At 36.6% G+C, this 12801-nt stretch overlaps 1 protein-coding gene across 4 annotated transcripts in view; it reads right to left on the bottom strand.

Annotated features, from left to right (window-relative positions):
* Window positions 1-12801, bottom strand: part of TMEM245 (transmembrane protein 245) — a 98225-nt gene that overhangs the window by 50668 nt on the left and 34756 nt on the right. For 3 of the 4 annotated variants that reach the window (XM_058694642.1, XM_058694640.1, XM_058694638.1), the window contains 3 exons: window positions 12631-12654; window positions 7226-7330; window positions 978-1060 (listed from right to left, as the gene is read on the bottom strand). In XM_058694642.1, coding sequence (XP_058550625.1) covers window positions 978-1060; window positions 7226-7330; window positions 12631-12654 — 212 coding nt within the window. The remainder of the gene's footprint in view (window positions 1-977; window positions 1061-7225; window positions 7331-12630; window positions 12655-12801) is intronic. The other variant, XM_058694639.1, reaches the window with a different exon arrangement.

The following is a 12801-nucleotide window of genomic DNA, read 5'->3' as shown; positions in this document are numbered from 1 at the left end:
ATTGGTAACTAACCAGGAATATTAAGGACAAGCACTTTGAGTGTGAAATACATTTTGAAAGATGTCCTTTTTAAGGATATTCAAATATGATTCTAAACCAAGTTCAAGAAACGTCCTTTGCAGGTTTTACATAAAGGAATAAAGTCAATTCAAAGTAGAAAAGCAAGTGAAATCTCAATTTGCAATCCCAAAACTGGCAGAGTACTTCCTACTTACATTAGTGACTACTTTGAAGGTATTAAATTAAAAAAAAGGCCATACAGTTTGTCAATCAAATTCAACAGGATGACATAAAACCCTTGTCACAGAAGCCAAATTAAACAAGTAAAAAAGAGACCCTATCTAAGACAGGGGTTGGCAAATGTTATCTGTAAAAATATTTCAGGCTTTTCGGGACATAAAATCTGTATCACGACTACTCAATTCTACCTGTTCTTGCACTCCCCCTCCCCCAAACAACCATAGACAACATGTAAATGAATGGGTATGGGTGTGTTCCAATAAAACAGGTGGCTAGATCTGGCCCTGAGCCAGACTGCCTACCCTGCCTCCAAAATGACACAATGTGAAAACACTACTGACCCTGCCACTGGGGGATTATCTCCAATTCTGTAACCTTTGATTCTGCTTCCTCATCTGTGAAATGGGGATAGCCTCTTCAACCTCCTCAGTCACTGTGATGAACACCTACATACAAGTGTAGGTGAAAGGCCTTTGCAAATCATATACATGTTGTAAACTATAAATCTCAATACAAAGTCATTTACCATAAACTGTTCCCAAAATCGTACACACTTCCCTCTCCCACCATCCCCCAATACATGCTGTTCTGATGCAAAAACAACAACATTCATCAAAGCTTTGGCAAACTCCATCTTTTCTCTTCCAACATAGATACATCAATGAAGATAAGATCGTTTTGTGCAGATACTGAACGTAGGCCATTCATTTCTATTTTGCCAAAATAATACTCTTACTTTGCCCACTCAGGGTGATTTGCTAGAGTCTCATTAATCAAATTGCTTGTGACTTCAATCATGTGCACACTCTCTTGATGCACCTGTATTACGGATAGGAGAGAAAAACAATCTCAATAAAAAATAAGCCCCATTTAACATTTATTTTTCCACACTATTATTGGAACAATGCTTTTAGAGTTAAATAATTACACATCTTAGTTTCAATTAATTTAGAAACCTGTACTGAACAGCTGTTATACATAATGTCCTATGACACTCACTATGGGAAACAAAAAGTACATAAAAGCTCCCTACCTTCGAGAAGCTCAACAACTTAAGGAAAAACAACATGTGAATAGGTACATACAAATATTTATACATATACACAAGACAAATACATAAATATATTAATTTCACACACGTGTGTGTATAGTACATAGAAACAATATCAACACTGCATGAACAGTGCTTATAGAATTATGAAACAGTGTGAGACATACAAACAAGCAAATAAAGAACTTAGCAAGGTTTTTGAGGGGGGCGGGGAGGGAAGCCAGCTGAAACTGTATCTCAGAAGTTACCTTGCTCAATAACCAAAAAATGAGACAGACAAAATGGAACAAGCCAGCCTTAGAGAATATGCTCTATATTTTACTATTTTCAAATTGGGCATACCAGGCAGTTTGCCCTGGTGAGTATTCCGTGCTCACTCGACAAGAACATCATTCTGCTGTTGTCACTTCACGTTGACTAACAGTGTTTTTCAAGCCTTTTCTATTCTTAACTAATTTTCTATCTACTTATTCTCTCAGTTACCACAAGAAGAGTATTACCGAATCCCTAACCATAATCACTGGTTTGTCTATTTCTCCTTTAATTCTGACTATTTTGCTTCACCTTCTATTTAGCTCTACCTTTAGGAATACACACGTTTTAAAACTGGTAAATCCTACTGCAGTGTTACCTCTTCTATCGTTATGACAAGTCCTTATTTCTTACTTACCTTCAGTATTGTTTGTTTAAACTATCTGCTCTTACATTAATATCATCACCCTACAAACTTTACATTTACAGTGTGAGTGGTGGGTGTAACTTTTTTCATCTTTTGACTATCAAACTTTTTAGGGCTCTGAACTTAAAGGGTATCATTTACAGATACCACTTAGCTGGAGCTTGCTATTTTATATCCAGTCTAAAATCTCTGCCATTTAATTGCTTCATATTTAATATACGCATTGATATGATTGGATTCAGTCTGCCATTGTGCTATTTGTCTTCTGTTTCATCCCTACTGGTATTCTTTTACTGCCTTCTTTTGTGTTAAGCAACATTTCTTAGTATACCATTTCAGTTCCTCCAAAATTTGTTAGTGGTTGCTATTTACCTTAAGCTTATCTTAACCTTAAGCTTACCACATCTTTAATTCATCATAGATCACCTCAAGTTAATGCTGACTTACTTCCAATAAAATATTTATAAGAACTCCATACCACTATGGTTGTTTCCCAGTCTTCTTCTTTGTGCTATGGTTATACATACATAGTCCATCCATGTGTATTATAAACTCTACAATACAGTGTTAAAACTTTTAAATAGTCCTGTTATTTGAACAAACTGAAAAAGGGTGGGGGATATAATTTTTATATATATGCACATATCTACCAAATGCTCTTCATTCCTCCCTTTGGACATAAGTTATTTCTAGAGTCATTTCTCTTCAGTCTGAAGGAATTCCTTCAGCGTTCTTTAAAGTGCAGGTGTGCTATTAACAAATTCTCGGTTTTGGTTATCTAGAAATATTTTTATTTTGCCTGTACTTTTAAAGAATAGTTTCATTGATTATAAAATTCTTGACTGACCAGTTGTTCTTTTTCCCCAAAACTGAATATATCATTCCAATGTCTTGTGGTATGCATGGTTTATTATAGGAAGTCATTGTTTTGTTGTTCTCCTGTGTGTGATACATAATTTTTCTCTTTAATTAAAATTAAATTAATTAAATTTAATTAAATTTAATTTAAAAATTGAAGATTTTTTTCTCTTTGGCTTTCGGTGACTATGATCTGTCTAGGTATGGTTTGTTTTGTATGTATTTGTTTTATATGCATTTATTCCACTCAGGGTTTGTTCAGCTTCTTGGCTATTTTAATGTTTTTCATCAAACTTGAAAAGTTTTTGACCATAATTTCTTTTTTTTTTTTTTTTTTTTTTTTTAAATTTTTTTTTTTTCAACGTTTTTTATTTAGTTTTTGGGACAGAGAGAGACAGAGCATGAACGGGGGAGGGGCAGAGAGAGAGGGAGACACAGAATCGGAAACAGGCTCCAGGCTCCGAGCCATCAGCCCAGAGCCCGACGCGGGGCTCGAACTCACGGACCGCGAGATCGTGACCTGGCTGAAGTCGGACGCTTAACCGACTGCGCCACCCAGGCGCCCCCATAATTTCTTTTTTAATTTTTTTAACGTAGGCCATAATTTCTTCAAATATTTTTTGCACTCTTTCTCCTTTCACTTTCTGGGATGTCAATTACGTACCTGTTAGAATCTGTGATATTGTCCTACAAATCTTTGAGTCTCTCCTCATCCACTATTTGACAAATATTGTGCCAGACTGGATACCTTCTATTCATCTTTTTCCAAATTCACTCATTGTCTTCTTTCTGGATCCCAAATCTGCTGTTAAGCCTATCTAGTAAATTTTTCGCTAGTTATTGCTCTCTTCAGCTCTAGGATTTCTATTTGGTTCTGTTTTATAGTCTCCATTTCTCTGTTGAGCATCTGCATTTGTTTACATATTATTAACATACTTTACTTCTTTTGATATATTTATATATAGATACGTACATATATATATGCAGATCTATTTATAATATCTGCTTTAAAATGTTTACTAAATCCAACATCTGAGCCACTTAAATATCCACTTCTTTGACTGTTTTTTTTTTTTTTTTTTCCTCCCCAGGTCATACTTTTCTGTTTCTTTGTGTGTCTAATAATTTTGGGTTAGAAATTAGACATTTAAAAAAATGCATTGTAGAAACTCTGGATTTTGTTTTGTTTTTCTGAGAGCTGTTGTTTCTTTCAGTAAGGAATTAACTTATTTACAGTCAAACCGCAAAATCTGCCTTCCCTGTCATTGATGTCTCTGCTCAGTGTTTTCATCTTATTATTTTTTTAAAGCCTAAAGCCTTCCCCTGAACCTGCACAGCTTAGCAGTTAGCAAACGATTTTGGCAGTAATCATGCCCAGATATTTCACGATAGGAATCTTCATCCCCTGCAGCCTGAGATGTATGAGAATTGAGAAATGCAACCAAAGGCATAATCAATCTGCAAATCTCTCCAGACTTTCAATGTTCACAGGACTCCATGGGGTCTCCCATATACCAGTCTAGGATGCATGGTTTATTAATGCTCTTATTATTAAGTTCTTCATGGCTCTCTTGCTTCCAGAATCTCCCCCCTTTAATTTACAGCTACTCTGTTGTCAGCCCCAAGTCAAGTCTACCACCTCCATGGGAAAAGCTACAGGCTTCTGCTGTCCAAGCTAGGCGGGATAAGAATATCTCCAAGCAAGAAAACCACAAACTATCTGTTTTAATAGATGCAGTAACAGTTTTTCATGAGCAAATACTCCTCAAACTGTTGCATAATGGTTTTCCAATGCCCTGGTATGGTGTTTTTAATAATTTTATACTGTTTTATTCTTGCTTTCGATGGAAAGGAACTACCTGACATTGCTGCCCTGCTACTACCCCAAGATGAAGCCAAAAAGGATTTTCTGACTAATTGGATGTGGATACAAAAGAGAAGTAGTCAAGGATGACTCTGGGGCTTTTCACCCAAGCAAGTGGGATGGAGTAGTCATTTACACTGAAATAGACTATGAGGAAGAGAACAGATAAAAGCAAGGGAAGATCTGAAATTCGGTGTTTGACATACTACATTTGAAATGGCTATTAGACATTAAAGTGGATATCCGCATGGTGTTTTAGAGAATAATCCCTTTATTGGCTGGGAGAAAAGACTAGATAACCAGTAAGTTTCCTTCAAAAACTCAGTTTGCATGAGTCCTAGACCACAAAGAAGTGGTTCGGTAATAAATGTTATCAAAGTTCAGGAAAGTAAAAGCTCACTGAAGCATGGGTTGAACAAAGAAAAACGACTTTAATTGAGATAAGCAGGCAAGAAGACCCCATGCAAAGAAATACAAAAGGGAAAGAAGAGCAGGAGAGAGGAAAAAGGAAAACGGAAGATCATACTGGTGTAAAATTTCTCTAGGAGCTAGAATAGGAGATAAGAATATATAATGGCAGGTTCAGGCAAAATAAAAACAAAAAAGGTCTTTAAAAAGTCTATACAGTCTCTATAAGTGACTATACATGATTCATATCCAAAGAACAGATAAGAACTACACAGAAACTGAAACAGAAATATGGAGAGCGCAGGCTGTTAGGAGCAAATGGTAAGACTGAGGACATACTGAGGCTGAGAACGACTGAGAACAGGACTTCCAAGTGGTAACTGACACAGAAGGAAACCATGCAATGCTTTAGTAAAGTCTGCGTATCAGATTATCCATTGATAATGTTTACTACCATACCTCTACAGCACTATATGAAAAAAAAATGTTTTTATTTTTATTTTTTTAATGTGTTTATTTTTGAGAGAGACAGAGTGTGAGCAGGGGGAGGGGAGAGAGAAAGGAAGACACAGAATCTGAAGCAGGCTCCAGGCTCTGAGCTGTCAGCACAGAGCCTGACAGGGTGCTCAAACCCACAAAGCATAAGATCATGACCTGAGCCAAAGTCAGACCCTCAACCCACTGAGCCACCCAGGCGCACCTATATGAAAATTTTTCATGTCCATGATTTCACATAAACTTCACAACTCCTAGAAAAACAACATATCAAAACCTAGGATGAGAAGTTCAGTGGATTTCAGATAAAGATTAAGATACAGAATAAACATTTGTTTTAAAAGTCAGGAAGATGTATCAAATATAGAGAAAATTTTAGTCGCACTTTGGAGAATGGTTTTCTTAGATGAAAGAAGGGTGTTAAACCCTGAATGTCTGTAGATTCCCAAAATTCTTATGTCCAAATCTTAACCTCCAATATGATGGTTAAGAGATAGGCCCTTTGGGGGGCTCCTGGGTGGCTCAGTTGGTTAAGCAACCGACTTCGGCTCAGGTCATGATCTCACAGTTTGTGAGTTCAAGCCCTGCGTCAGGCTCTGTGCTGACAGCTCAGAGCCTGGAGCCTACTTCAGATTCTGGGTCTCCCCTTCTCTCTACCCCTCCCCTGCTCACACTCTGTGTCTCTCTCTCAATAATAAACGTTTAAAAAAAAAAGAGAGAGAGAGACAGGACCTTTGGGAAGTAATGAGGTTGTGAAGGTGGAGCCCTCATGATGGGATTAGTGCCGTTAGAAGAGACACAAGAGAACCAGAAAGAGGCCCTTTGCCAAGAACTTGACCATACTGGCACCCTGATCTGGGACTCGCAGGCTCCAGAACTGTGAGACATAAATGTCTGTTGCTTAAGCCACCCAGTCTGTGATGTTCTAATAGTCCAAACTAAGAAGAAAAAGAGGAATTGTAAGCTAGAAAGTAAGAAATAAAGATTACATGGTAGGGGCACCTGGGTGGCTCAGTCAGTTGAGCGTCCAACTTCAGCTCAGGTCATGATCTCACAGCTTGTGAGTTCAAGCTCCATGTCGGGCTCTGTGCTAACAGCTCAGAGCCTGGAGCCTGCTTCAGATTCTGTGTCTCCCTCTCTCTCTGCCCCCAACCCTCTCACACTCTGTCTCTGTCTCTCTCAAAGATAAATAAACGTTAAAAAAAAAAATTAAAAGAAAACAAAAAAGATTCCATGGTAAATTAGCAGAAAGACTGATGAGACAAGAAGGGAAGGAACTAATCAAGAAATTCTGATCTAGGAAACAAAGAACTAATGATTTTAGGAGTCATGAGACCAGATCATAGTTCTCCTTTTGAAAGAAGAAGCCACTTATTCTTCAGTATCAATTTTTTCATCTGTACTTACTTCTGAGGATTTTGATATCAAAATTTAAATGCACATAAAAAAAATAAAAGTTAGGCAAATTCATGACAAAATTACTAATGCAAAAATCTTAAATAATTTAATTGTTAAATATATTTATAAGCAAAGTAAATTTTCCATGCTGGCTTCTGCCAACTTCTTCTGCATACTACAATTATAACAATTAAGAGTTTATTAATGGCAATAGCAATTGTTATACTCTACCTTTGCAGTCAGGAGTAGGGCTAAAAGAAGGGTTCCTATCACTAATAAAAATATGATGAAAATGCTAATTATTTTGTCTAACATCTTCTCCAACCAGATGATCATCTGTACAGAAATGAAAAAGAGAATTACTTATCTTTCAAGCACAACTTAATAAAAATGCATATGTATTCAAACATTATTAAGACAAAATAGGATATTCAGCATTGCAAATCAAACTATGGCATAACGATTAAAGCAGTGAAAGCCATAAGCAACTTCAGAAAATTAACGGCATTAATTACCATTGTTATATAAAGAATTTATTATCATCATATCTAAGAAATGGCAGTCAATTTGAACATAACCTGTATTTATGTTTGAATTCTCACACAGTGGTATATTTACATTTCAAATTGTAATTTAGAATCTGGTAAATATTCTAAATGAAATTTTTAAAAAAGATCTCGGGGTACCTAGGTGGCTCAATCCATTAAGCGTCCAACTTTTGATTTTGGCCCAGGTCAAGATCTCACAATTTCAGTTCAAGCCCCCACGGAGCCTGCTTGGGATTCTCCCTCTCTCTGCCCCTCCCTCACTCACACGCTTTCTGTCTCTCTCAAAATAAACTTTGAAAAATATACATTCTAGGGGCATGTGGGTGGCTCAGTTAAGCATCTGACTTGGGCTCAGGTCGTGATCTCACGGTTTGTGGGTTCAAGCCCCGCGTCGGGCTCTGTGCTGACAGCTCAGAGCCTGGAGCCTGCTTCAGATTCTGCGTCTACCTTTCTCTCTGTCCCTCTCCTGCTCGTGCTCTCTTTCAAAAATAAACATTTAAAAAAAATTCTTTTAATATTCTAAAGGAAATAATGGTAATATATTAGCTGACCTCAAATCTCATGAAATTTTACTATTAGCAAATAAAGATAGCTTTAGAAAAACTATGCCTCTTATAAAACAGGTATGTCCTAAATGACACAAGATGAAAGAGAAGCAAATTAACGTGGAAATTATATTCAAAATATTTTTCCTTTTGGGGCGCCTGGGTGGCTCAGTCGGTTAAGCGTCCGACTTCACTCAGGTCACGATCTCGCGGTCCGTGAGTTCGAGCCCCGCGTCAGGCTCTGGGCTGATGGCTCAGAGCCTGGAGCCTGCTTCAGATTCTGTGTCTCCCTCTCTCTCTGCCCCTCCCTGTTCATGCTCTGTCTCTCTCTGTCTCAAAAATAAATAAAACCATTAAAAAAAATTAATAAAAAAAATATTTTTCCTTTTGATGCCACGGGGTTACAAAAACAGTAATAATAAAAATCTAATGTTAAGGTCATGATAAATATCAACTTCAGAATATTACGAGGGTGGCTGGGAGGGGAGAGTTAGGAGGTGGATGTACAATCAGGGAGGTCACAAAATGGGCTTTAATTATACAGGTAATGTTTTATCAGGCTGGAGGACAGACTCAATGTTCTCTACATCTTTTTGTATTTGAGAGACTTCATAACCAAATACTTTTTAAATCTGATATTCCGCTTGACATTTCCATTCTTTTTAAAACATAAGCTTTAGGACAAATGGACTATAAATAAAAACTAATCATTAATGTAATGGTTATTCCTTAATCAATAATTAAATTATGCTCTCCCTAACTGCTACTTGACATTCCATTTTGAATATAACTTCTCTCATCTTTCACAATCACAAATAATCCTACATCAAAAACAAAATTTTTGTTTTCAGAATATATAATAGTTCTGATAGATATCTAGAATTCCTGCCATGCAAAGCTAGTATTTAACAAAGGCCAATCATTTACATTGACGGCTGCTGAAACCACACTGGGCCCTCAACCCCTACAAGAGCTACAGCATTGAGGAGGAAGTGAGTTCTAATTTAAATCTGAATTATGCTCTCCAGTGAGTTAAACACTCAAGAGCAAAGAATGGTAGTTAAAAACAAAACATGACTTCTAAAACATCTGTTTTCCATTCCATGCAATAAGCTTGCATCCCTTTATCTTCCATGACGGATACTGTCACTAAGAAATCAATGCTGCAGTGAACTCAAAGATAAAAAGTTCAACTTTTATCTTGACCATTACAGCTTCAAACAGCAGAGTTAATTTTCAGTGCATGCTACCAAAGCATCAAAGACAATGTAGAGATTAAAAAAGTAGTAACACATTTCTAAGATATGGAAGGTCAGATGTCATATTTGAATGTACATGCTAAAATCAATGAAACTGAAAAGTTTCACAATCAGAAACCAATTCTACACATAGTTCTTGAGACAGCTTCTGATGAAAGAGCTAGTGCTAGGATTCCTCCCTGTAGTTCCCAAGCCTGGCAGTGCATGGCACATGGTAAAAGCTCAAATACAGATTTAAAGAGCCAAGCATAAATAATTTCAGAACTAAGACCAGATTTGTATTCACAAATAACAATTTCTGAAAATAACTTCGGAGTCCCAATTTTTTTAAAAAATGTCTATTCTGAAATATGTTTTAATGTAAATGATGCTTTATTTAGAAAGTATATCTAAATTTGTATCTGGGTATTTCTAACATAAAACATGAGATATTCACAAACAAATTATGTATATCAGCATTACAAAATCAAACTTTATGTTTTTAAACCAGGGTAGAATTTTCCTATCACAAGCCATTTACCTAAGGGTTGGAAAAAATCCACACTAAGAGTCATCTAAATGAAAATTTATATTGCAAAGACAACAGTGAGGGTTAGATGTTTCATTCAAAATTTAAAATACATAACACCATATAAGATGCTCAATACGTTAAGCTAAAAAAGACAGGGTGGGGGGGAAAGTGTCTATTCATATTATGGCCAGTTAAAATAAGGTTAAAAAAAAAAACAGGATAAAAAGGGAGAGAGGTAAAAAGAGAGACAGGGAGAGAGGAGTGGGAAAGAGACAGAAAAAGTATTAAAAAGTAAAGGGAGATTTAAAAAAAAGTCAAAATGGGAGGAAAAAAATGTGTGGCTAGGGGGTGTTGGTGCATAGAATGAAGGACCAATAAAAAGGAAACAATAAAGTGGACAGAAAACTCAGATGGAGGAAAAGAACGCCTGGAGTGAATGGACCAAAACTCTCAAGGAAACAGCAACTCAGACACAGAAAGAGAAACATGGGCAAAAGATGGTATGGAGAAGAGGACGGAGGAGAGAATCCCTATAGAAATGCCAGAGGCACTGTCCCAGGAGGCAGAACTGGTCCTGGGCTCAGCTTTGGGCAGTGGAATCCACAGCACCTGTTATCACTGCCACCAGCTGTCATTACTGCCTACCCAATGAAATCACTCAGTCCCTGATATTTCCCCAGTCTTCCACATTCTGAGAAATTATTTTAGTTTTTAAATTTATTTTCTTAAAGGGGAAGAGGAGTCATCTTAAAATGACATTCTGAGTGTTTCAAGTGTGAATAAAGGGAATGCTCTTTTTTTTTTTAATTTAGAGATGTCAGTAAATGTACGGTTATACTCCAAGACTCTGAAAATTCCAAACTAGCTTTATTTATGTAGCAAGCCTATTAAGAAAGTATCGTTCCACTGCTGAGTTTTCCTATTTCATTATTCTGGGCCTGTAGGCTTTTATTTCACTTTGTTTTTTTAACCAAATTCTGGTTGAGGTTTAGTGCAAATAATCAATACTACAAAATAAAACAAGACCTGGGAAATAGGTTGTGTTTCAATTAACCATAGATGTGTTCTCTCTCATCCTCACTTCTCTTGAACTCGTTTCCTAATTCACCCAACCTGAACTTGAAATACCAAATACCCAGTGCTTCAAATTTTCTGGCTGTGGATGTATTGTAATAAAACAGACATCAACTTACTTATGTGCTTTCCTCAAACATATAGCCTCAGAACTTAAAGCACTTACTCCTGCTCAACACCAGTGTTTTATCTATGCTACACCACATCATCAAAGAAAAGGAAAACGTCACGTGATCTCTTAGGAACCTTTTATAACTGAAGTCACCACTAGTTAGCTATGAGTTAGACTTCTAAATTAGGTAATCTAATTCATGTAGTCACCAAAGGTTAAATCAAATTGAATCTAATGATTTTAACTCTACTTCCTCTCATCCCTTGAGGACAATTTAATTTCAATATACACAAGTTGGAGAAGTGTTTAAAACCACCTACTTTGCTCAAAATGAGAAAATGTGACTTCCGTTTGCAGCACTATCATTTGCCAAGGATTTAACTCATTTAATCATATTAGTTTTGCAGGGAATGGAGGTATAGACAGCAGCATATATGTTGGGGGATGGTTTATAAGTGTATTTATTTATTTTACACACTATTTATTACACACGTTTTGGCATTGTCAAGTCTCCCCTTTCTTCTACAACTGAAAGAATGAAATCCTGGGGCACCTGAGCAGCTCAGTCACTTAAGCGTCCAACTCTTGATCTCAGATCAGGTCATGATCTCAGGATTTGTGAGTTCAAGCCCCGCATCGGGCTCTGTGCTGAAAGCAGAGTCTGCTTGGGATCCTCTGCTTGGAATTCTTTCTTTCTTTCCTTTCCTTTTCTTTTCTCTCTCTCTCTCTCTCCCCTCCTTCCCTCCCCCCCTCCCCTGCTCACTCTAATAAACATTAAAAAAAAAAATTAAAAAAGAAGGAAATCCTAATCTCTACACTCAAAAATGTCACCTTGATCTATTTCCAACAAGTACATCTTTCTTAAGACCTGTTCTAATATTTCCAGTTCAAATTTTAGGGTCTTATCGTGTTTAAACACAATACGCATAAATGTCATCTCTTGCTATCTGTCCCAGAGATTTGATGAATTTAAGTCTAGAACTACTACATGTGGACATGTCAGAGGTACAGCGTTGATTTATCTAGATGAGCCTTTATCAAAGTTATTAAAAATGTAACCTATTCCATGCAAATCATGTGAAGCATTTACCATACACACAATCTCATACTTTGGGAAATACATGAAATTAGAGGTCACAGGCCATGACCACAATCTTTTTTAAGTTAAAAATGAAATTCTGGAATACTAGTTATATTAAAAAAAAAAAAAAAAAGACACTATATAAAATTACCAGCCAAGTGAATCAAATATTCTCGCACATCAAAGAAAAAGAGAGTTACCAGGCTGGGCCACATTACAGAACCGAAAAGGAATGGCAATCACTTACAGTGGACAAAAGGACTACAAGACAGAACTTCTTACACACACCAAGGCAAGGAGACAGCATCCATGTATCCTAAAATAAATAGCTTTGGGTGTTTAGCAAACTGTACTGTGACAGTATTAATGCTTCACGACCTTCCATAGCTTATTAATTTGAACTTTTAGAAGCATAAACTAAGTTTGACATATGGACAGAAACAGAATGAGAATAGAGATAAAGGGGGAATTCAGTAGTAAAAACCAACATCCATGTGTTCATTTACCTTCTTATTTAGCCAGTGCCAGAGCTTGAGGACAGGGGGTAAGGTAAGAAAGAAAAGATAAGAACAGTGGAATATCATTAGAGAATGCAATAATAGTATGAAAAGAAAAGAAAGTCACCGAGAATATGAGAAGGAAATAATCCCAGACCAAAAACAAACAAAAAAAAGAAA

Source organism: Neofelis nebulosa, chromosome 12 (assembly GCF_028018385.1).
Source record: "Neofelis nebulosa isolate mNeoNeb1 chromosome 12, mNeoNeb1.pri, whole genome shotgun sequence".
NCBI classification, from domain to species: Eukaryota; Metazoa; Chordata; class Mammalia; order Carnivora; family Felidae; genus Neofelis; species Neofelis nebulosa.
The sequence above is the reverse complement of the archived record's forward strand: the minus strand, read 5'-3'. Positions and strand labels throughout refer to the sequence as shown.